Source organism: Panicum virgatum, chromosome 9K, assembly GCF_016808335.1.
Source record: "Panicum virgatum strain AP13 chromosome 9K, P.virgatum_v5, whole genome shotgun sequence".
Classification (NCBI taxonomy): domain Eukaryota; kingdom Viridiplantae; phylum Streptophyta; class Magnoliopsida; order Poales; family Poaceae; genus Panicum; species Panicum virgatum.
The window spans coordinates 8309920-8332637 of record NC_053144.1 but is presented as its reverse complement, the minus strand read 5'-3'; the positions used below and the strand labels follow the sequence as shown (position 1 = coordinate 8332637).

The 22718-nt window shown below is 47.2% G+C and overlaps 4 protein-coding genes across 5 annotated transcripts; all 4 read right to left on the bottom strand.

The window, feature by feature from the left end:
- Window positions 1–9683: 9683 nt before the first annotated feature.
- Window positions 9684–10370, bottom strand: LOC120648504 (protein MIZU-KUSSEI 1-like). Its single transcript, XM_039925267.1, has one exon. The coding sequence runs from the start codon at window positions 10368–10370 to the stop codon at window positions 9684–9686; it is 687 nt and encodes a 228-aa protein (XP_039781201.1).
- Window positions 10371–11852: 1482 nt separating this feature from the next.
- LOC120649864 (STS14 protein-like) lies at window positions 11853–13016 on the bottom strand. Its single transcript, XM_039926775.1, has one exon. The coding sequence runs from the start codon at window positions 12862–12864 to the stop codon at window positions 12253–12255; it is 612 nt and encodes a 203-aa protein (XP_039782709.1). The 5' UTR covers window positions 12865–13016; the 3' UTR covers window positions 11853–12252.
- Window positions 13017–13573: 557 nt separating this feature from the next.
- LOC120647681 lies at window positions 13574–14063 on the bottom strand. Its single transcript, XM_039924548.1, has 3 exons — window positions 13857–14063; window positions 13684–13760; window positions 13574–13612 (listed from the first exon to the last, which is right to left on the bottom strand). Exons 1-3 carry the CDS (start codon window positions 14035–14037, stop codon window positions 13574–13576), a joined length of 297 nt encoding a protein of 98 aa, XP_039780482.1. The 5' UTR covers window positions 14038–14063.
- Window positions 14064–15092: 1029 nt separating this feature from the next.
- Window positions 15093–19678, bottom strand: LOC120649863 (zinc finger BED domain-containing protein RICESLEEPER 2-like). 2 transcript variants are annotated; one of them, XM_039926774.1, is made up of 2 exons: window positions 19480–19678; window positions 15093–17845 (listed from the first exon to the last, which is right to left on the bottom strand). In XM_039926774.1, exon 2 carries the CDS (start codon window positions 17807–17809, stop codon window positions 15503–15505), a length of 2307 nt encoding a protein of 768 aa, XP_039782708.1. In that variant the 5' UTR covers window positions 17810–17845; window positions 19480–19678; the 3' UTR covers window positions 15093–15502. The 2 variants fall into 2 exon arrangements, with proteins under 2 accessions (XP_039782708.1, XP_039782707.1); XM_039926773.1 differs by having other exon boundaries at window positions 19476–19670.
- Between the last annotated feature and the right edge of the window lie 3040 nt (window positions 19679–22718).

The following is a 22718-nucleotide window of genomic DNA, read 5'->3' as shown; positions in this document are numbered from 1 at the left end:
CCAAAATCTGAATCAAAATTATATTATTATAATAAAATCTTAAAGCGCATCAATATAAAATTGTAAATTGCTATTTCTATCATTATTATTATATTGTTTATGTTATTATTTATATAAAAATACTAACCATATTGTGTGTGTCACCATATATATTCATATATAAGAGAAGAGATAAGAATACTAATTTTCATGTTGTTCACATAGCTCAAACAAAGTGTTCAATTAAATACATATCAAACATATATGGATGTGTGATGCAAAGTGAGAAAAAATTGTTAGTAAATAAATCTATATTATTATTTATATAAAAATACTAACCATAAGGTGTGTGTCACTATATATTCATGTATAAAAGAAGAGATAAGAATACTAATTTTTAAGTTGTTCACATAACTCAAACAAAATGTTCAATTAAATACATATCAAACATATATGAATGTGTGATGCAAAGTGAGAAAACATGTTAGTAAATAAATCTATCACATTTTTACAATTACATAATGGTAAATATGTATCTTTACAGTACTGGATTAGAATATTTAATTAATTAAAAAGCGTGAGATAGATAATTATTAGATATTTCTAACTAGTCCGTGCGGGAGCACGGGTTAATAGACTAGTAATTATTAAGCTGTGGCCGCATACTGACCTGTTTCGCCTAGCTTGGCGCTTCTCTCCTAATCCAGTTCTCTTGACTAGTTGCACGATAAGCATGAGATTTTCTTTAATCATGCCTTTGGTCTCTTGTCACATACTGGCATTAGAAGTCGTACACACAACCGATTTCGTTCAACAATCCCCACCTAGCCTTTTCGGTGTCCTTTTTCGTTTAGATTCTCAACCCATGCATGATTGCTTATCAAACAGCTAGTACGCGTACGTACTACCATCATGCTGTTTTTTCAAACAACGACTATCATGGCTATGAGTCACTCTACCCAATTACCAACTCTGATTCTGTTTTCTCAGCCCATGATTGATTCTTCTCTCTGGTCAATGGAGGCTTCTAGTGGCTAGTCTTCAAAGGCTCTTCATTTCTTCTTTTGAGATGCCCATCGTCCCTATATCAAGTACTGTTTTCGAGATTCGAAAAAAAGGTACCGTTTTTTACGTTTTTTAGATTACACTCTGTTCTGCTGCAACCCGTAAACAGTGTTTTTCTCTCACATCAAACCAGCACCAGCTATCAGCCACCAGCCAGGCAGCAATATATTTTTGCACTTTTGTAACGGTTTGTGCATTCTCGAAATTGGCTGATTTGGTGTACTAGTGCGTCGATTTATGTTGCATATGCATGCCTACTTTACCGATGCTGTTACTCATTGCGCACTTTGTACTGGCAGTGCGCCATTGAGCGTCTATCCCTTTCAAGCTCCTGCTGCGCCTTAAAACTGGAGATGTGACCAGCCTATGCTGAAGATTCATCTAGCATGGTCATGGACTACAAGAATCGAGCACGTTATCGTACTGCCCCGAAGAAGACCATGGAACAGTTCCCTGTACGGTGTATGGCGTGTTCAATGCTATAGCATAGTTGGGGTTCGAGATCACAAGATCCATGGCCTCGAATCTCAGTAGGATATATAGCAACTCATGCTTGCGTGGTTGCTCCTGATCGAATTTTCGATTACTTTATCGACTGTTCATAGATCAGAGCATTTTACGAGAGCATTCAGACATCGAAAGTTCACTGAACTTTTTCAGGCAGATGAAAAAGACGACGCACAGACCATGTCGTGATGATGCGATCGAACAAGAGCAGCCAACGGGTAGTTAGAAAGGCGCCGCCATAGTTTAAGCTATCTCCAGCTCTGCTAGATACCAATTCTTTTCGAGGTACAGGTCATCAACGACGCCTTGTACTCATGCTCGTTGTACCCTCTCTCCCAACTGACCTGACAGACCACACTTCACAAGCAACACATTGACACGCACTCAGCTGACGAAGCAAGCAACCCAACCAGCCTCAGCTTCTTCATTCCCCTGCCTGTCATGTCCTGACCAAAACCAGTCAAGAGTTAGTCCGCCGTGTGGCAGGCCGACGCGAGTTCAGACTGGAAATCACCGCGGGAGGCAGGTGATCCCGCTGAAAAACTGGCCGTTGTGGTGCGTGCTCCCGACCTGCCGGCCGGCCAACTCATGAATACTGCAGGCCGGCAGGGTGGGGCGGCGGGCGGCTAGACGGAGACGGTAGCTCGCTGCCTCGCTCGCTGCCGTGCCTCAAGTCATCAACCACTACCCCGAGGAAAGACGCATCGGCAAGGCAAGTCATTGGCCGGACGGGGCCATGATCCCTGCCCACCTCCTCCTCTACCTCTCTCTCTCTTCCTGACGTCATGCCCCTTGGCCTGCTGCTGCCATTTGCATTTATATTTCCGCCCGTGCGATGCGTGGTTCCTTCATGAGGCTCGGTGAGACATCGACGTCTCAACCATTTCCTCTATCATTTCTCTTTTTTTTCACATTTTCTTTTTCTTTTTCCTTCTCGGCTTACGTACACGTCCGTTCGTATGGTCGTCGTCTCGCGCCTATTAATTCAGCAGCAGCTTGCCTTGCTACTGCTTGTTCCGTCTAGCTAGCCAAGTTCTCTCTTGAGCCTGCGTTGGGAGCTTGGCTGCAGGAGAATCAAGAAGGGTTGGCTGGGAGCGTGCGATGTTGGCATGGTTCAATCAAATCTTGCGATCCTTGCGTCGCTGATGAGGAGGGAGGTGGCGTTTTCCTTTGATCTGATTGAGCCGTGCCAATATCACAAACTTCCCAAGCCTATAGCAGTTACGCGTACTACTGCTACTTTCTCAAGGTATGAAAATTTTTGCAGAGTTTTTGTCATCCTATCTATACGCCTTGAAATTTAGGTTTTGGTGTTGCATCAAGTCCTCTGTGTGATGTAGCAAAGAGAGAGATTGTGGCTGGCATTATCAGGTAGGGGTGGTAATGGGTTATGGCTCTAGTGGCCTCTTCATAGCCCAACAAAGTCTTTAAATTTTTTAGCTCAAAATTGTATAAGAGTAGAGCCCAATCTTTTTAAAGCCCGGCTCTTAAATTTTTTAGTTCAAAATCTTGAGCCCTTTATCACCCCTATTATCAGGTCAACTTTACAAGTATAGATGGCACTGGTTGTCTAGTTGACGACCTATGGTTTTCGAGTGATGGTTATTTTTTGTATTTAAATAAGCGCGAAACAAAGGCAAGATGGCATATGATGGGTTATTTCAAAGTGTTGCAAAGAAATTTGTTCCTGTACTGTCGTTGAGATGACGATATACAGAGGACCTGTGTAATATGTGCTCGTGGTAAAAAAATTGAACCGGAGCATATCGAACCATTTCGCTCTCTTCCGTAAGTAAAAATTATAGTCCACAACTTCTCTAGAACATTAGGAAAAAGTATCTGCTAGACAAACTGCAACTCAACAATAAACCAGTTTCCTAGAACGTACTCAACAATTATAGTAGAAAATACTTGACATGTAGGCATGTAGAAAATCAACACATTTGGGCCGGTTAGCTAAGGAGTTTGTGGAGCAGCAGACGTCTGTATAGAAGTAAAAAACTTCTTTTAATTATTATAGCTGAAAATTTTCCCTAATTTGAAGACTTTGATGTCCAATAATTGTGCACCAACCAAAATGGCAGAAAATTAAAAAAAACATTTTAATTTTCTGTGTCGTGTAACCAAAATATGCAAACAAAATCGTCAATATTGCATTGCAGAACGCATCCTTGTCTTACTTTCACACGCAGCTACATCTCGATTTATTAGTAATCATTAATTGTTTTACAAAGCTTGGTGTAGCATTGAGATGATATGACAAGAGATTCAACATCCTGTGTATAGTGACTGTTGACAGATGACTTGGGTCAAATGGCCCACCAGCCAAGCCTTCATTTGTATCCGTCAGGCAGGTTTGGTTCTCAGCATGACTTGTTTTTGTCGAGCATTATTGCACATATATATAGTAGAAAAATAGTGCCAACTGCCAAGCAATTCATACCTGTCGTTCAAGGGGTCAAGCATTGCCACAACTCTGTATGTTTTTCGCGACCGATTTTTTTTCTCGCGACCGCACAACTCTGTATGTAATATGTCGTCTAGATGTGTGGACCTCAAGCGAAAACCCAACAATTTGTTACTAGTAGGCAACGATTCTAGATGTAATATATGACTAAACGAGATATGAGAGTAAATAGCTATGAATTTCGCACAAAGTTTCTTGCTGCTCAATTATATTATGTTAGTAAAGGGCAAAGTCGGCTGCCCAACCTAACACTGTAACACACTTCTGTGTGCATTCCTGCTCCCAAAGCCTGGAATCTTGGATATAGAAACCAAATAAACGCTTCTGAAATCAACCTTGCATATCATAGTTGTGACATTTCAAGCGTGAACTTGCCCAGGTTATCCTGCGTACAAAGACAAGACACAGAGTTCCTCTTTCTACATGGCTAGAAGGCCTACTATAATTTTCCTTATTTTATTTGTCTCTTTTGGGATCTCTTGATTGCATTTGTACAAGAACTTTGCTACTTTTTTCATTCTTTTAATACATAACCAGTAGGGGAAACAACACTCCCGTTTCATGAAAAAAAATTTATAGTTGTGACAAAATTAAATGTGATGAAGGGTCTTTCAAAATGTGATGAATGCTTGAGAGGAAAAGTTTGTTATGGCCTAATATGCAGTCAAGATCTCATTACTTAGATTCTGAAACAAACTTCAATTTCTAATATAATGTTCCTTGATTAGGGGTGGTAACTGGTAAAGGGCCTTATTTTAGCCAAGATAATCTAAGCGCTGAGCTCCTATCTTATTTAATTTTGAGCTAAAATATATATGGGCCAAGTTGGATTATGAATAGAGCACTCAGTTCATGATCCATTACCACCCCCTATCCTTGCGCAAAAGAGAGGGGTTCCTCTTATTCTAATTACTTAGCCATTGATCTTAGAAAGAGAAGATCAATTAGATACTCCCCCCGTTTTTATTTACATGTCATATTAGATTTGACCTAAGTCAAACTTAACTAACTTTGACCAACTCTATCGAAAAATAGAGCAACAATTATATTATACTAACCAACATATGCACTATCAACATATATTTTATGGTGAATTCAATGAAACAAATTTGATGTTGTAAATGTTATTATTTTTTTCTATAGATTTGGTCAAAGTTGGCTATTGACTTAATGTGACATGCAAATAAAAACAGAGGAGTGCATACACTTTACTAGTAAGACAAGAAGGTAGAAGTTTTTTCGACAACATTTATTTAGCACTAAAAGATGGGCCCACGCTGTGTGCGTATCCTCAAGGCCCACGTAAATGCGTGGGGAAGGACATAGACAGTCGCACACACACACGTCGGGCCGTGGCCGAGACGATAAATAGAAGTGTTCCCGAGCGAGAAGTCCCAGGGTCTAGAGTGCCGATCGATTCGAGCGCCACCGCCAACCACGTCCCCCCTTCTCCCGGCCGGGCGAAGCACCGCGCGTCGGCCATGGTTGCTGCCCGTTCTTCGCCTGGCTTCATGTGGTGCTCCCGAACTGGGTGGGTGTCTGGCTACCTGACGCCCAGTGGGGTCCAGAATGGGCAAGCATCGAGTTCGCTAGCAAGGATGCCTACGGGTGCAGGGAGCAGGGCAAGCAGGTGCTGGAAGGCATCACGCTCCACGTGCGCCGCCTCGACTACGCGGATCTCGGCTCAAGCCTGAACATCGGATTGAGCTTCGACGCACTTCGAATCATCCAAGAGAATCTAGGCGTCCCCGAGGAATGGCACTATGGCAGTGGTTCCTGGACGAGGAAGTTCTGCCCATGATCGACGTGGACATGGCGACTGAGGACGGGCAAGTGCTCATCCTCATGCTGCGCTTCCGCCGAGACGCCTTCACCGTCATCTACTACCTCGTCTACGACGCCAAGGACGCGTCGCTCTACATGATCCTCACATTCTGGGTTGCATCCGGCCCACTTTCTCGATGACGCCCTTCCTCGTGCGCCCCGCCGGCGGCCGGGGTCACGAGCTGGTCCTCACGGTGAGCGGGATCTTCTCCACATTCAGCGACGATCATGATCGTCTCTGCGTGTGGACTCCGGCGACGAGGGAGAACACTACGTCTGACGGCACCGGCCGGTGGAAGATGAAGGTGCTCCGCTTCCCGCCGCTAGCTCCCGGAACGTCCTGTGCCCTTTTCGGTGGATGTCAAGTTCTCGGTCGGAGACAAGGTCTTCTGGGCCAATCCCCGGAAAGGCATCGCGTGCAGCGACCTGCGCCAGGGCGGATCCGTCGTGGATTTAGTGTTCATCAGGCTGCCGGACGGGTACCACCAGGTTGACTTGCAGGGATTGCTGACGAAAATGAGCCGGACCATGGGTTGCCTTCACGGGTCCATCAAGTTCGTCTGCATCGACCACGACCACGGCGTGACCCCTCCTGGCAGTAAGGTGGTGAAGGTGTGGACTCTGGACTTGGATCGCCGGGAGTGGAATTGGGACAAGAGTTTAACTTGCCCCTGGGAAGATTTCTGGACGAAGGCCTGCACCATGAATACCAGGTTGAAGCACTTGCAGCGGCCCCTGGAGCCCCAGTACGCCGATCTGATGCCGGATGGTGCCTTCTGCCTCCTGCTGCCTAAAACGCGACACAAACCGGGTGTCCGTGTCAAGAAGCCTGATTACATCTGCAGCTTTGATATGTTCAGCAAGAGCTGTCTGTGCTTCGGACACGTTCACAACTACCATGTCAATCACCCTGTTATCTTGCCTTCCGATTTCTTCAAGGATTGCTATCCTGCTCGACGCAAATGGAAGCCGCCAACTCTCGAGAGGAAGCCAACGATGCATGCATCATCAGGCAGGATCTGCTGATGAGCAGGCCTGCAGTTGCTCAGGTTGTTCCACTACTACATCTGCTTCATAAGAGCTGTGCCTTGTGTATTATTGCTGCTCATCGTGCCTTATTTGTTTGTTACAATTAATCTACCTATCATATCAACGGTGCTGTTCGGACTTGCCGGATTTAATTTGTGTATTGCTGCGTAGACAATAGTTTCGTGGATCCGGCCTCCTTTCTCCAAGGTTGCCTACTTGTTGGGCATTGATGTTTCCAGTTGCACCTCCCGCCAACTAGCATAGACATGTTACCAGTATATAGGAAATAAGTCTGAAGTGTTAATAACATCCTTGTTCTAGCATCCACAGCAATTAAATAAAGAACTGATTAGATGGTATATTGTTTTCTATGACTCTGTCCCTTCAATTCTTACTCGTGCTTGAGTAGTGCAAATTGTGATGCTCAGTCTATTTGAAAGCAGCACTTGATGCCATTCAAGTCTCAGTGTCTCACTCGACAAAAGAAGAGAATAAGGCAGATCATGGGTCTGAAGTCTGAACCTATGGATGCATCATCAGGGGGAGACGCTACCTTGAGCTAGCGTGCTGCCCATGCACCAGGGTAATAAAAAAAATTACCACTAATTTTACTTATGCTCACAATGGATTGCCACAAAAGTTTACAGATCTCTTGAGAAGTGCACCACTGTAATAGTAGTGCTAGCTTCGCCACCAGCAATCCAGGCAGGTGCCCGCCGATGTTGTCTTGCTGATTGATTTGGGAGGATGGAAATAATAGGCCGGGGAATGAAAAGGGCATTAGTGTGGTGCTTATAGATAAAATTGTCATACTAGCAGGATTGCTTTGGCTTGAAAGACTGAAAAGACCTATTTACTCTATATGAACATTATATTGAACACCAACCAACATTTTTTACCTCACCTAATAAATTCAAAAGTTTCATAACAATTCAGTTTGAAAGTTCAAATTAGATGAATAAGTTCAAAGCTCACGTAGCATTCGTTCAAACTACCGATCCTTATTCCTAGTTTCAAAATGATCAGAAGTCGCTGGTTGTTGTTAGCTTTGAGCCTTTGACAATACTGGTTTTTAAGTTGTGAATAAATTCTAGTAGCAAAATAGAATTTCTAGTCTAGTGGGTACCCGCCGCATTGAAAACCTCTTTCTGAAAAAAATAAAAAGAAAGAAGAAATAAGGTCGATCAATACTTGCAATCTAGGCCGTGATTGCGTCACTGTGGATTCACAAAGGCACAGTAACCAACATATGTGTAACCTCACGCCTCACCCTGCAAATGGGTTGGAAACCAAACTATACCCACACCACCCCATTCTCATGAGAGAAATTATATGAACCCACTCCACTCCAAACCACCACCACCACACACCAATCCAACCCAAACATTTGAGCTCATAATATAATAACTATTAGCTAAACTATGGTTACAACCCAATAAGAACCTGTTTCTCAAAAAGAAATTATAATATAGATCTTGTCACACTATTTTGCACAGAGTAGCTGCCAATTATACTGAGTCATCTCAAAAAAGTTCGGTCAATTTCAAAGCCCTTTGCATGGGCTCGCCGTGCGTTTGTATGGTCTGGCGAAGCTTACTTGTCTTATAATTTAGGTGTTTTATCTGTTTTTGTTTTATTGCTTGTTGTTTTGTCCGGTTCAATAATACCGTTTATCCAAGTGAGTTTTACGGACCCACTGGGCCAGAAGCTTTAATTCCAAATTTTATAGTGTGAACACGAGATTTTAATTCCAGGGTCCGGCTCTTAATATAGGGCCCACATGTAGGTCTAGCCACACTGCTTTGCACAGAGTAGCTGTCAGTCATACTGAGTCATCTCCAATAAATTTCGGTCAATTTCGATAAAATTTTATAGTGTGAACGCGAGGTTTTAATTCCAGGGTCCGGCTCTTGACATGGGACCCAAGTGTAGGTCTAGTCACACTGCTTTGCACAGAGTAGCCGCCAATCATACTGAGTCATCTCCAACAAATTTAGGTCAATTTCTATAAAAATTTATAGTATAAACACGAGGTCTTAATTTCAGAGTCCGGCTTTATACAAAGAATCTATTTCAATCCAATCCAACCCAACCCAACCAAACCCGCATTTACATAGAACCTGCTCCACCCCACTCCATTAACTATAACCCATTTCAACCCACTCAAATACACTTCACATCAAAACCCAACTCATTAAACCTATTTGAACCCACACCGTTTGCAGGGTGACTCACGCCTGCCTGACTGCAACGTGCACAGCTATGTGGATTCGATTGGTGTATTCGACATGATGACAAATCAGGTTGATTTGAAGCTTCTTGTCACAATCAAAATGTGCCTAACCTTGTCCAAGAATATGCACCTGATATTTGTTATTCACCCAAGTCCTTTTACGTGGTCTTGTCAGCTTCTGTTTTTTTTTCTCAAAATGCTCTAATAAATCGCCAGATCTATCATCTGCATACACATAGGAAGCACTGCGCGTCACGTGGTTAAAAAAAATAAACTCGTTGCTTTTTACTCCTAATTAAGCACCACACCCTGGAAATGAAAAGAGAATGTTCAGAAGGAACTCTGGTCGCTATATTCTGAAAAGGAGAGGTGTTATAGCTGGTCAAGTTTTTTAGGAAGTTCATCATCAAAATTTAAACAGGCCAAGTCTCAAAGAAATGGATTTAACTTATAAGAGGATCCACCGGAGTCTAAACTAGCCTAGCTGCCTTCTTGTTTGGGTCTCAGGAATTTTTGTACACACCCAACACCAGTAGCTGACACTAATACGATCGAGATGCTTACACCTCGTGTCCTCGTTCAAATCCGATGGAAGAAGATGCTAAGGCCACCGCCGCCGCCGTTGTTTACTCCGGGACACCCGATCGGCTCCAAGAGGTGGAAGGACTCCGCGTCGGGCGAGCCGACGATCCTCTCGAACCTCCCGCGCAGGTACTCCACCCCTCCGCCGGGCAGCCGGCCGGCGCCGGCGGTCACGGCCCGCAGCTTCTCCAGCACCCAGCCCTCCGCGTCCGACGGCGCCTCCCGCCTCGCCGCGTACCCGACGCGCCGGCCGTTGCAGTACACCAGCCACTTGGGCGAGGCGAGGAGCGCGCCGGGAGCCGCGGCGGGCGCCCACTGGCGCTGGTACTCGAGCACGACCCTGCCCGCCGCGGCGATGTCCGCGCCGCCGAGGCCGGACGGCAGGTCGAGCACGAGGAGGTGCTCGCCGTCCGCCGGCTGCGCGTCCGCGGCGCCCCCGTGGTCCTGGAGGAAGAGGCGGACGCGGCGGTCGCCCGTGGAGGGCAGGAAGAGCGTGCCACGGACGGTGGCGGGCTTGGCGGTCGCCGGCGCCGGCGGGCACGGGGCGAACGTGGACGCGAGGGCGCACCGGACGTTGTTCCACCACGCGAGCCACGCGACGTGGCAGCTGTAGTACGTCGCCTCGTCCACGGCGCCGCCGCCGCCGCCGCCGGCTTCTTCCACCGGCGCGACGGCCGGCGGCATGGTTGGACGTGGGAACGGCCGCCGCGTTCCGGGGACCTGGCGCGAACGGCAAACTATATACGAGGGAGGAGAGTTTTGAGTAGGGTTTTTTGGTCAGAGTTGGTTGGGATCCATTCCGGCGGCAACAAACCCTCCGAGGTAACTAGTTGCATAATGAGGTTTTGGTTAGCGCATGCACGCGGACGGGCGGACGGCGAGACGGCCGGAGAAAGGATACGCGGCCGACCTGCACGCCGTGGCCGCTGTGCGTGCATCCGATGGCGCCGACAACACACTGGCCGCAGTACTCGGCGCACGGCAGACGGCGCACAGCAGGGTAAAGAAGGGCGAAGATCCATTTGCATTGGCACCTTTACACCCTACGTTTTTTTCTTACACGTCACTTTTGTTACGCCCGGAGTCAACTTCATCTAGCTTTGATCAAATTTATTGAAAAAAATGGCATCTGCGCTACCAAATATATTCACTATGAAAATATATTCCATGATGAAAAATATTAGTATAAATTAATTCGAATGTTAAACGTACACATGCGGAACAGGTAGAACAATAGTTTGTACAACGACCATTGACAATTTTGAAAAGACATAAAATATTGAAAATAATATTAGCACGGCAATAATTTATTTACATGTGAAACTTAATCAAAACATGACATGAAACAAATTCAGGAGAGAAATAATCACGGTAACCCAAAACAAACACCCTTTTGGGTCAAAATATATCGGGTCGAATCGAGGGAAATGGGCCAAAACAAAACAGCCATACTAGTGCAGTTTTGAAATAATTCAGTCCAATGGTAAACCACTAATCGTTTTGATTAAAAAGAGAAAAGAGGAGGGAGTGATTATGCGGACGCTAGCATTTCCGGTGCGGCTGCTGCCGGACGGCAGGAGATGGGTTGATGGCGAGCATGTAGTGTCAATTGCGCCGTGCGTGGCTGCGTGCTGATGGGAGCACCGGCCATTTTAATCTTGTTTTCTTCAGGAAAGTCCTTGTTTTTTTTGAAGGAAAAAAACGTTTCTCAAGGCCTTTTTCCTAGTATATATCAGAAAGCCGCTGTTGTATCCCTCAAAAAAAAAACCTCTGTTGTTCGTTAACGCTGCGCTCGAGGTTTATTCGCGGAATGTCGTCGAGAGGACACTACTGGCCTGGCGTAGTGCCTGCCTGATCATCGTCGGCGCGTGCTCCCGTGCCTGTGGCGCGCCGTGCCAGTGCCCGTGCCCGTGCCAAGCCATGTGACCAGCATGCCTACTGCCAAGCCGATGGGTGAAGCTCGAGAGGCCTCAAGCCGACGGCAAGCTGAGACTGATTCTCGTCGCCCGTGTTTTATTTCTGTGTTCTTGACAATGTGTGTGTGTGTGTGTGTGTGTGTGTGTGTGTGTGTGTGTGTGTGTGTGTGTGTGAAAGCATCTTGGCAGCAGGCAGCATAGATTTGCCAAGAGTGTGGGTTTAACAATATACTAGCAATGCCAAAGCCACTAAAGAAACGCCAGCAATTGACAATCCACTCGCCTGAAAGAAAGGGGGCGATCAATTCGCTTTTGCCAGTGTGTCGGTTGCCCCATTCACGAAGCGAAAAAATCGCAAGGAACAGGAAGCAGCACCACATCGCAAGCGTCTCCCAGTGCAGCACATGTTAACCAAAGCAGTTCTGAACACCAAGAACACCACCGGATCACACACACACACACACACCACGAACACAAAAGCAAAGCCTAACCGTGCAGGAAAGGGCTAGAACTACGTAGGCGTCTCTTACTCTAACCAAGTAACCATGCCGCATCGCGCTCCGGCGCCGGCGCCGGCATCGGCGGCTCAACAGGACGGAGCCCCACCAACCTGATCGGCCGGCCGGCCGCTCGCCACCGAGGCTAGTAAGCTAGTAGGGGCTCTGTCCCTGCACGTTGCCGTGCGGGTTGTAGAGGCAGAGCGTGAGCGTGGCGCCGGTGGCGCAGGACGCCTGCGCGCACCCGAGCTCGGCGGAGCGGCGCCACACCACCTGCGTGTAGGTGCCGCACTGCCGCCCCGCGGCGCAGGTGTTGCTGGCGTGGGTGTAGTACCGCCCCTGCGCCACCCACGACGCCACCACCTCGGCGGGCCGCGCGCGGTAGCTCGCCCACCCCTGGTTCGCGCCGTAGGGGCTGCCGCCCATGTCCACGAACGCGCACCCGACCTGCCGCTGCTGCTGCGCCACGACCGCCGCTGCGGTCGACGCCAGGTCCGCGCTCCACCGCAGCGGGGGCACGCCCACCGCCGCGCGCGCCTGGTTGTGCGGCGCCAGGTACTCGTCCGCCGCCGCCGACGTCGCGTTGCTGCCGGTGCCACCCTGCTGCGCCTTGGTCACCGCGCCCGCGCGGCCCGGCGTCAGGGCGCGCGCGGCGTGGGCCGGGGCCGGCGCTGCGCAGAGCGCGAGGAGAAGAACAAGGGCGAAGCACGCCGTGGCCATGGTCGTGGGGAGGAGGACGGAGCGGTGGCAGCTCGAGTGCGCCATGAGATCTGGAGTTGGTGAGCTGAGTAATGGCTCAGTGAATGAGCGTGAGCGCGAGTGCGAGTGCGCGCGCGACGCGACGAGACGCGAGCTTGTGCTCAGCGTGTTGTCGGCAAGCGAGCCGGGAACCGGCACCGGCAGATGGCGACGCCTGCCCGCGACGGGAGCGGGGCCTCTTTGTACTTGGTGCCGACCGCCACGGCGTGCGCGTCCCGTGATGGCGCGGCGGGGGCCAGTTCGTCCGATCGGCTGGCTCACTGATCCGTCGATCTCGCGCTCGCAAGTGGCGAGGCGAGAGGAACCTGGCGAGATCCATCAGTTCCATTTATCCCCAAAATGTGCGTATATTTAAACAGAAATAACTCCGTTAAGTTTATGACAATCGTAGATTGAGATTGTAGTGTGATATATCTCTGTCACGTTAAACCAAGCGAGTTCACAGTGGCACTTCTGATTATGATATACATTTCGGATTTAGCCATTTGTGTACCACTGTGTAGCTGGTGGTCTGTTTTTTTCCCTGGGGAAAACAGATATGTTATCACTGTGCACGCGCGTGATGCATAGAGTTTGCCTTTAATTACCTTCAGTATTGTCAATTTGGATGTTGCAGGACTTCGATCTAATTATCTGCCTCCTGGTTTATGTATCAGTGTTATGAGAAAGTATTTGGTCTTATAGTTCGGTTGGGCAATGACTTGCTAGAATAGGTTCAGCCGTTCAGGCTTGCCTCCAGTCTCGCAGGTAGTTTCTGCATATTTGCCAAATTCGTTAATCTGTACTTCAATTCATTCTTGTGCAGAAACAATGGCGGCTTTCTACATTGTAGGTTCGCTGGCTGGGTCCTTTGCCATTGCATACCTGTGTGACACGTTTGTTTCCGACAAGAAAGCATTTGGCGCTTAGTGTCACAAACTCGCCTTGCTGAGCTTCTTTACCCAGGCTGTGTCTAACTTCTTGCAAGTTTTCATCTAACTTGCTTCGTTTTCTGGAATAGGTAGCATTCCCAAGACTGTTTCTGACAAGAAGTGGTGGCAAGCCACGGACGCCAAGTTCCAGGCCTGGCCTCGCACCGCTGGACCGCCGGTCATCATGAACCCCATCAGCCGCCAGAATTTCATTGTCAAGCCCACTGAATAGGTTAAAGAAGCTGATCCAGTGTCCTGTTTGCACCATGAAACGGAGTCCACCCCCCCCCCCCCCCCCCCCGGTCCTAAAAATAAATAAGATGAACTAAGGTCATGATAATTGATGTTTTTTTGCTTTATCTGGGAGCTAACATTGAGGCGTTCAGCTTACTTTTCTTCAGATGGATTCTCTTTCTGTAAAGAAACCACATTTTTTTTCTTAACTCCATTCGGTATTCCTTAGATACCCAGGTTTCTTGCATTCTAATAAATTTCTGTCATTGATCTATGATCTTTATCTTCTTGTGATATTGTTTTGGTAATTCTCTGTTCAAGTTTGTGCTGTCATGTGTGCATTTTTTTGGCAGTGTATTGCTTAAAATCATGCTGTTATGCAAGACATTGGTGACAGTTCAAGATTTTAGGCAGAGGGAAAAAAGCATTGGAAGTTCAATTCGTCCTGTGTAAGTATTTTAAGTTTTGATAAGTTTCTGGCCCTGGAGTGTTGTATGGAATCGAAATCCAAGTTGTTCTGGACTTCTGGTGTCTTGCTCATGCACGCTTTTGTAGTAACTGTGCTGTGTCAAAAAAAAAATCAGCAGTACTCTGGTCCGGCATGCTTAGGGCTACGAGAATATGGAGCTTTTGTTACAATCAACTGATGAGTTGTAAACTTGAACAGTCTTGTTTTCTGAAATGAGGCAGGGAGTAGGCCTTTTAATTCTGAGCAAAAATGGTGGCAGTTTATCAGATTCTGCTCGAGGGTACGTTTTCGTTGATCTCCTTTGGAGGAATTTGGGCCCTTCGAATTTTGACGTACCAATAATAGCACATTGTAGATCAGAAAATGCTGGTCACCATGAGTTGATGACTCGATGGAGTTGCAATCGCAGGAGATAAGCCTGGCATCACCTTAACTGGGGTCAGATGCAAGAACCAATGAGTCATCTTTACACAAAGGGCAACATACCAGAAAACTGATGGTGAACATAAAAATATTGTATCCATTTTTACAGCTGCATGTTCAAAATTGATATCGAGCTGCTGTACATAGAAGACGGTACAAAACAGAGACCATGTTGATGCTTCTATGCTTTACCAAAGTACAAACCAAATGGACGCCCATCGGCTTGGATGATTAATTAGCCAAAAAGAAAAAGGACTGTTTATCCAACCATTGACAGCAGCAAACAATACAAAGGTAAAGACAAGAAAAGAACGGCTGCGCAACAAATGCCAAAATCTGGCATAAGTTACCACCTGATACATCCCGCAAACTGCGCGCACACACAAAGTGTGCACATTCAGACCACAGCTTAACTCAATACATTAAAGAACACTACGGTAAGTTAAACTGAGTTCGACACAGCAAATTACACTAGGATTCTAGGAGATAAATAACAATATCAAAATCTGTCTGAAATCGCTGCCTAAAATATGCCTACAGTTAACTGCACTCATAGATACCACAAACTTATTCCTCCTCCAACAGGGAAGCAGTAACAACAATGAACCTACGATGCTTCCGCCTTCACCACCGCAGAACTTGGCGCCTCAGTTGGAGCTGGTGAATACTGGAGCCAGTCTTTCGCGCATACAAGTGCCTCCACAATCTCCGGACGAAGAGAACTTCTGTAGTCATCAAGCATGCGGTTCCCAGTTCCAGCAGAGAATATAGAGCTGCCACTGCTAACTATCGACATTGGGATGGCTAAGATATCCCGGGCCATCTTTGATAGAGTTGGAAACTTGAGCGTGTTAAGTTTCCACCAGTTAAGGATATCAAACTCCTGGATACGTGGAGTGAGGGATTCCTCCAGGTACTGCTCCAGTTCACATTTTGCAGGCTGGCTACTTTGAATCTCAGAAAGGTACATATCGAAGTCGAGAAGACCATCACTAGTGGAAGGAGGATTTCCTTGAGTAGCATTCGCATTGGCAGCCACATTATTAGCTTCCCTTTGTTCAACATAGGCAGGGGTCAATGGGAGTGGCTGTGCCACATACTCCTTATACAGCTCATGCAGAGAGTCATTTACCACCTTAACATATTTCCCAGCCTCAGCACCATAAATTTTAGAGTAACTGAACTCAACAAGCTTCATCTTGAAACGTGGATCCATGACAACAGCAACGGCTAGCACCAGGCTGCAATCTTTCCAGTATTTGTCAAACCTCTCATGCATATCCTTGGCAATGCTGCTGAAAATGGGATCCTCATGTTCTGTACCATTTGCTAGCTCTAGCTGAATTTTCCAAGCTTCATGGAAAAAGATGTTTGCGGTAGGGTTTGCTGCAGCCATGATGCTATGTGCAGAGTCATATAGCAGTTTCAGGTAATTACAGGTAGCCTCAACTTTCTTCCAATCCTCTGCTGAAGGAGCTTCATTGTAATTATCATCACATGTCTCTAGTGTAGCGAAAGCCTGCTTATAGTCCAAGGCAGCCAGCAGCATCAGATAAGTGGTGTTCCACTGGGTTGTAACATCTAGACAGAGTGTCTTGGTACTGGGAATCTCCAGATTCAGAGCAATCTCAGCAAATCTCTCCTCGCGGCTTGGAGAAGCTTTTATGAACTTGATACTCTCACGAATGTTGTAAATCACACCATGAATCGAAGCAATAACATCCTGAGCAACTACATTCATGATATGTGCATAGCACCTCACAACAAACAGCTGCCCCTTAAGCATGAGGTTGTTCTTATTGGAGAGGTGATCCCTCAGATTTGCACTGTAAATATCATGGGAAGAGCAATCATTATCCAAAGTGATAGTGAATAGCCTGTCCTTCATATTCCACTCTGAAAGGCTCGAGCTAATAGCTTCACTAAGTGCATTCTCTGAATGAGGAGAAGACACCATCATGAAGTTGAGCATCCTTCGGTGCACCTTCCATTCTGAGTCGATAAACTGCCCAGCAAGCGAAACATAGCCTAGAGTCTGACTGGTTGTCCACAGTCCTATAGTGAGGCTGATCCTTCCTGGCATGGTGCTGAATGCTTGAAACAGGTTTTCCTTTGCTTTCTGAAAAACAGCATACACCTCTCCCTCCATTGTCTCAACATCTACAACCCTGAAACGGGGTTGCAGACTCTCAATAAAAGTAGTGAAGGGTGGCTGTTGAACAATGTGAAGTGGGTAGTCATGCAAAATAATCATCTTCGCCAGATAAGAGAAGCTCCTTTCCTGATCAAAAGTAGCATTTGCATAACCAGTGTATCTGTAGCGCCTCTTAGAAGGGCGTTCTACAGCACCCTCACCATCATTATCTGTGCCAGGGCCTCCTGGTGGTGGAAGTGCAAACTTCCTGTCCTGGTCTTTCATAACAGGACAGGAACCAAGGGTGATGTGCCTCTTGAGATGGCTAGTGCCTGCAATTTTTGAACCAGAACTATACGCAAAGGTTTGCTTGCATAAATTGCAGCATGCTCTTGAGCTTCCCCCTGGCATGTTTTCTATAGTGAAGTGCTCCCAGACCAGCGACTTCTTCCTCCGACGTCTTGGTGTGGTATGTGGGGTCATCTCAGCATTGATCAATTCATTACCGTGGACCATCTCATCACCATTGACCATGTCATTAACTTGAACCAACTCATTACCATGGATGAGATCATTAACTTGAACCATCTCATTACCATGGATCATCTCAGTGCCTTGAATCATCTCATCCCCATGGATCATCTCATCCCCATGGACCATCTCATTACTATGAATCATTTCACTACCATGAACCATCTCATTGCCATTGATCACCCCATTGCCATCGACCATCTCACTGTTATGCACCATTGCATTGTCATTGCTGTTCAGCTCACCCATGTTGGGGAAACAGGCCAACGGAACCCAAGAGAAAACCTGTCAATTTGAAATTAAAAAATATCATGTGAGGTGTCTGGGCACATAAAAGCACTTGGTTGTTTCACAAAACAAAAGGAACTCCGTAAAAATAAAATCTCATCGGTAAGCCGTCAAAGATGTCATTACAAAATGGACAGACAGCAGATATCTTACATGGTTTCATTAATGACAAGATCTGATTGTTTAGGGCAGCAGTTCCAGAGTATTTTGAAGCCAAGATTCAGAGACCACCAGAATACAGACTTTTTTCAAGCAAATGCTGAATGCAAGTAGTTAAATATGCTGAAGAGCAGTAAGTTGTAACAGAAAACGAATACAAATTCTAGGATAGGCTCTTCCCTTCAGCAGAACCACAAGGGACTGCACACAAATAGCTAAAGAATAAAATGCCACAGGTAAACATAACATAAATGCAGAAATGCAACTATGCCCATCCTTTGCACAAGCCAAGCTCCTAGCTATGCATGGAACCTAGCAGGGCGATTGGGCTTCGAAATACAACAACAACAACAACAACAACAACAACAACATAGCCTTTTTTCCCAAGCAAGTTGGGGTAGGCTAGAGATGAAACCCGAAAGAAATAAGTTCAAGGTTCAGGCACATTGATAGCTAGTCTCCAAGCCTATCCAAAGCTATCTCTTTAGAAATCATCTCAATAATTCAAACATCACTACCATCGGCTAGGTACAAGATTAACCGTCCAAGCAGCAATACATGAAGCCTATTGATTCTGCAGAATTTCATGTTCAAGCGCTTGGTAACATGTACAAGTACTATCTACCTCGATATGTCAACAAGACTTGACACCCAGACGGGTACTGTTTCACTAACAACGAGGCCAAAGTGTTTACTATGGATTCTCCATAGACGACAACTAAGTCCTACTACTCGAAACCAATTTAAGGCCCTGTTTGGGACTGCGTGGGCGATAAGCGCGAGCGGAATAAGCGCAACGCGGCCGCAAGCTCGCTTCTGCGATTTTTTGCCGCCCAGTTCAAATCCCGTGTTTCGCCTTCGCATGCGGCTGGAATAAGAGCGTTGGAAGCGAAGCATTTGGCGGGATTTTTCTGCGTTTTCTGCGGAAAAGCACCGCAAACGCTGTCCCAAACACGCCCTAAGCCATGCCAAAACCTTGAGTAATTCCCTTGGAAAATCGAAATGACTATTCGTGCTGTGAGGCGCTCGAGTTGTGCCCCCTGATGATTCTCTCCCCAGGAGGAAAACAGTTGATAGTGCCACATTATGGACTCCCTAAAACACGCCACAATTTACCCGTAACAAAATATACAAAAAAAAAACCACAATACAACGCCCATAATCTGAAGTGTCGACTATAGCACTGATAAGGCAACTGACAAAGAACCGCAAAAATTTCGCACAAACAATGCGTCAGTTCAAAACCATTCCCAGGAACTCTTCGCCAGCGAAGCGCGTGCTCCCCTACAGATCCAACGAATCTAGCCCATGACAACAGAATCCATCAGACCCATTCGAACCGCAAACCGGATCTACACCACGAAACGAATCCAATCGACGAAAGCTATGCGCAGCACGGATTTAGCAGACGACGGAATAAGCGGGAGGAGGAGGAGGAGAGGAGGGGTTTGGGAGTTTGGGGGCTTACGTACGGAGAGGATGCAGAGGGGGCGCAGCGGAGGTGATCCAACAACCACCCTGGGGGCTCGGTGGCGGTGCAGCAGGATTAGGGCTCGGCCCAAGAAGAACGAAGGCCGAGCGCGCAAACCCTAGATCCTCTTGGGGGGAGGACGGGAAGAGATGGGGGTAGAGAGAGAGAGAAACGGGAGGCGTCTGGTGTGGTTTGAGGGCGAGCCGAGCCGCGGGTGCGGGGATTTTTATGGGCTCGCGGCCCACGGCGATGGGCCTCGTGAGCTGGCGGTTGGCGCGGCGGGTGACGCTGCCGGTGGGCCAGGTGGGGGCCTCCCCGCCGCGTGGACCGGCTGGGGCGCCGCGGCTGGGTCCTTGCTTTCTTTTGGGCGGTTTCTGATCTCGTGAGGAGTTTCCGGCTTGTTTGTTGGTGTACGCGAATTTGGATCGTGGTGGGGGGCTTGGTGATGGCGGCCGCGACACGGCGTTGGATCTCGATGCCGTCTTGGGCTGGGCCTCCGGCCGGCGGCCGACGACGGAAGGAATCGTTTGTTTCCTAGGGTTTTCGTCTGGACCGCCATATCCATATCGTACGGTCCTAGGGTTTTTTTTTGAAACGGTTTTCCTAGGGTTTGTAGGCCAGAAAGGGAGGACTCTTCCGGGCTGCGCTTTGCCGCTTTAGGCCCTGGCAAGTTAGATTCTTTTTCCATAAACAATCAGATTCTTTTGCTTTAGGTAATTAATAAGTCCTTTTCATAAAAACCTCATATTTTGCTTAAGTTACTACCTCCATTCCAAATTGTTATTCATTTTGATTTTATTGACTCTAAGTTTGATCACTCGTCATATTCAAAAATATGTGCAAATATTATCAAATTTAAATCATTCTTGAAGATCTTGTATTGATAAAACAACTCACAACAAAAGAAGCGATATTTTGCATAAATTTTTGAATAATATGAGTGGTCAAATTTGGGGTTAAAAAAATCAAACGACCTATAATTTGAAATGGAAGGAGTACTAAACTTTGTGGCAAAAAAAAAAGTTATATATAGACGTCATATATTTGAGAACTGAGATTGTATAAGATTAATGCAACATCTCGCGTATATGTCACAGCACAACGCTACTAAACTAAAAGAAGCCTTGGTATGTGCCTAACCCGTACTAACTTTGTCAATGCGTATATCCTGCTATCAAATGTTGGCAAATATTGATCGAGAACAAAGAAGCCTTTCACATGTAGGTGAACGTTCTCGCGGGCGCACTTGACTTGCCAGGTAACGGGATTCACGAGTGCTGATCCGCATTTTCTATGAGCTCACCACCAACTTTGAGCTCATGTACTCTTCAAGTTTAACTTTTTTTTCGCGACCGTGTCTGAGTACGTTTTTCATTAACAAAAAAAGTAGTTACAGACACAAACTTATGCGGTCAAACAGAAGTTGACCAACACAAGAGCACAAATAATTAAAAGCAAAGAAACACTGAAAAAACACACACAAGCGAGAAAAACACCATGACAACACAGAACAGCGACACCCGAACAGCGACACCCGAACCCACGAACCTAGCCAAACCCACGCAACTGAACCTGCTAAAAGAAACTGCACCGCCAAAAGAGCGAAGATCTGCAACCCTAACAAGGTGGCAAAGTATCCACCCGACCAACCAACAACGACGGTAAAGCATCCGCCCGAATGGAACTCCAGCCAATGACGACGGCGGCAAAGCATCCGCCTAAAGAGCAGCACAGCGGCAAAGCATCCGCAACTGAAGACCAATGCGACCTTGACAGTGTAGAGGAAGCTAAGCGAGGGCAGGCGTAGAAGTGAATCATCTCCGAGAAGAGTCGTCGACAACCACTGGTAAGAGCTTTCAAGACGACACCTTCAAAAAGGGAGCGACGCGAAAAAGCACCGCCATCGTCTGACCAACATGGTTAGGTTTTCACCTGGACATCTCACCGAAGAGGTGGGTAAAGGGGAGGAGAGTGACGCCTTCAACAAGGTAAGTGACGCTCACAGGCGCCGCCGTCACCGGCCACCAAACGAACCAAGGCTTTCGCCTTCACCCCAAACCCAAGCCGAAGCCGAAGACAGCAGATGCAGCCGCACAGGGTCAGGTTGACGCGGCGTAGGGGAACACACCAGCACCACAACCATGCTGAGCAGCGGGGGCAAACGAGCGGACGGGGAATCTGACCTAACTAACCATGTATTCATAGTTTGAAAATAGAGTGAGTTTCGCGTGTGTTTGCCAATTTAACCCACAAAATTCAATTTCGATCTTAAAGGAGGAGGGAATTTCGCAGATTGCCCCGGACTCTAAACACTGGACTCGAGAGTTCAACTTTCAAGTGTGTGCATGTCACGTCACACGAGCCACCAAGAAGCGGGACAAATTTTTGGTGATGTGAGGGTGAAGATTGATGGGCTAAAAACAGCCTATTTTTTTTTGCAGACTGGTCGGAAACCATATATAGAAGGCTTCAAAACCATTGAGAAAACCACACAACTGTAAGTGTAGGTGACAATATAAATCATATAATTTTCGTTTCCATTTGAAGAAAACGAAATCCACAGTGGAGTATTCCGTACATAGAGACCTCTCAATAACAACTGGTCGAGCTAGGCGAGCCCACTGATGCATTGCACACGAAGCAGGACACACCTAGTGCTTATTATCACACAATGCAAGTCAAGGGAAAACATACGCGGAACAGGTTACTACTAAACCCCGGCAACAAGAACACACACAACCCAAAATTAAAGGTCGATGGAAATAAATAGAAGTGGACGTAACACACACCTCGCACTCGCAGCTCACAGCCGATTGAGATCGGCAGACACGAGTGGGTGCCCAAGCTAGGCTTACCCTTTGGCGTAGCATCTGTCGTTGAACATGCACTGCTCGTAGCAGTAGCCCACGGAGGATCTGCATTCGCTTATGCAAGTGTTCCTGCACGCTTGGCACTCGGACGAGCAGGGGGGGCACGTCCCAAGGGGCAGGGCCGCCGCCGGGTCGGCGTCGCGGCCGGTGACCTCGCGCAGCAGCAGGGGTGCCTCTCCCTGGGCATGTTGCACGGCGGCGGCAGCCCCGACACCCTGCCGGTCGCCGGACCACGGCACGCGGGTCGCCGCCGATAGCTCTGGGGCGAGGCACAGCAGCAGCACGACGGCGGCGGCGACCACTGGCGCGGCGGACACCATGGCAGGGTCTAGCGCGCAAAGACTGGTAGGCTGGAGCCGCCGGTCCGGTT

What these genes read in the sequence shown, in the direction of transcription:
- LOC120648504 (XM_039925267.1), bottom strand. Translation starts at nt 10,370, where the DNA reads ATGCCGCCGGCCGTCGCGCCGGTGGAAGAAGCCGGCGGCGGCGGCGGC.
- LOC120649864 (XM_039926775.1), bottom strand. Translation starts at nt 12,864, where the DNA reads ATGGCGCACTCGAGCTGCCACCGCTCCGTCCTCCTCCCCACGACCATG.
- LOC120647681 (XM_039924548.1), bottom strand. Translation starts at nt 14,037, where the DNA reads ATGGTGCAAACAGGACACTGGATCAGCTTCTTTAACCTATTCAGTGGG. An exon ending in CAGTCTTGGGAATGCTACCT is followed by an intron (nt 13,761 to 13,856) that starts ATTCCAGAAAAC and finishes TGACACTAAGCG; the next exon opens with CCAAATGCTTTCTTGTCGGA. An exon ending in CCAGCCAGCGAACCTACAAT is followed by an intron (nt 13,613 to 13,683) that starts GTAGAAAGCCGC and finishes GCAAATATGCAG; the next exon opens with AAACTACCTGCGAGACTGGA.
- LOC120649863 (XM_039926774.1), bottom strand. Translation starts at nt 17,809, where the DNA reads ATGGGTGAGCTGAACAGCAATGACAATGCAATGGTGCATAACAGTGAG.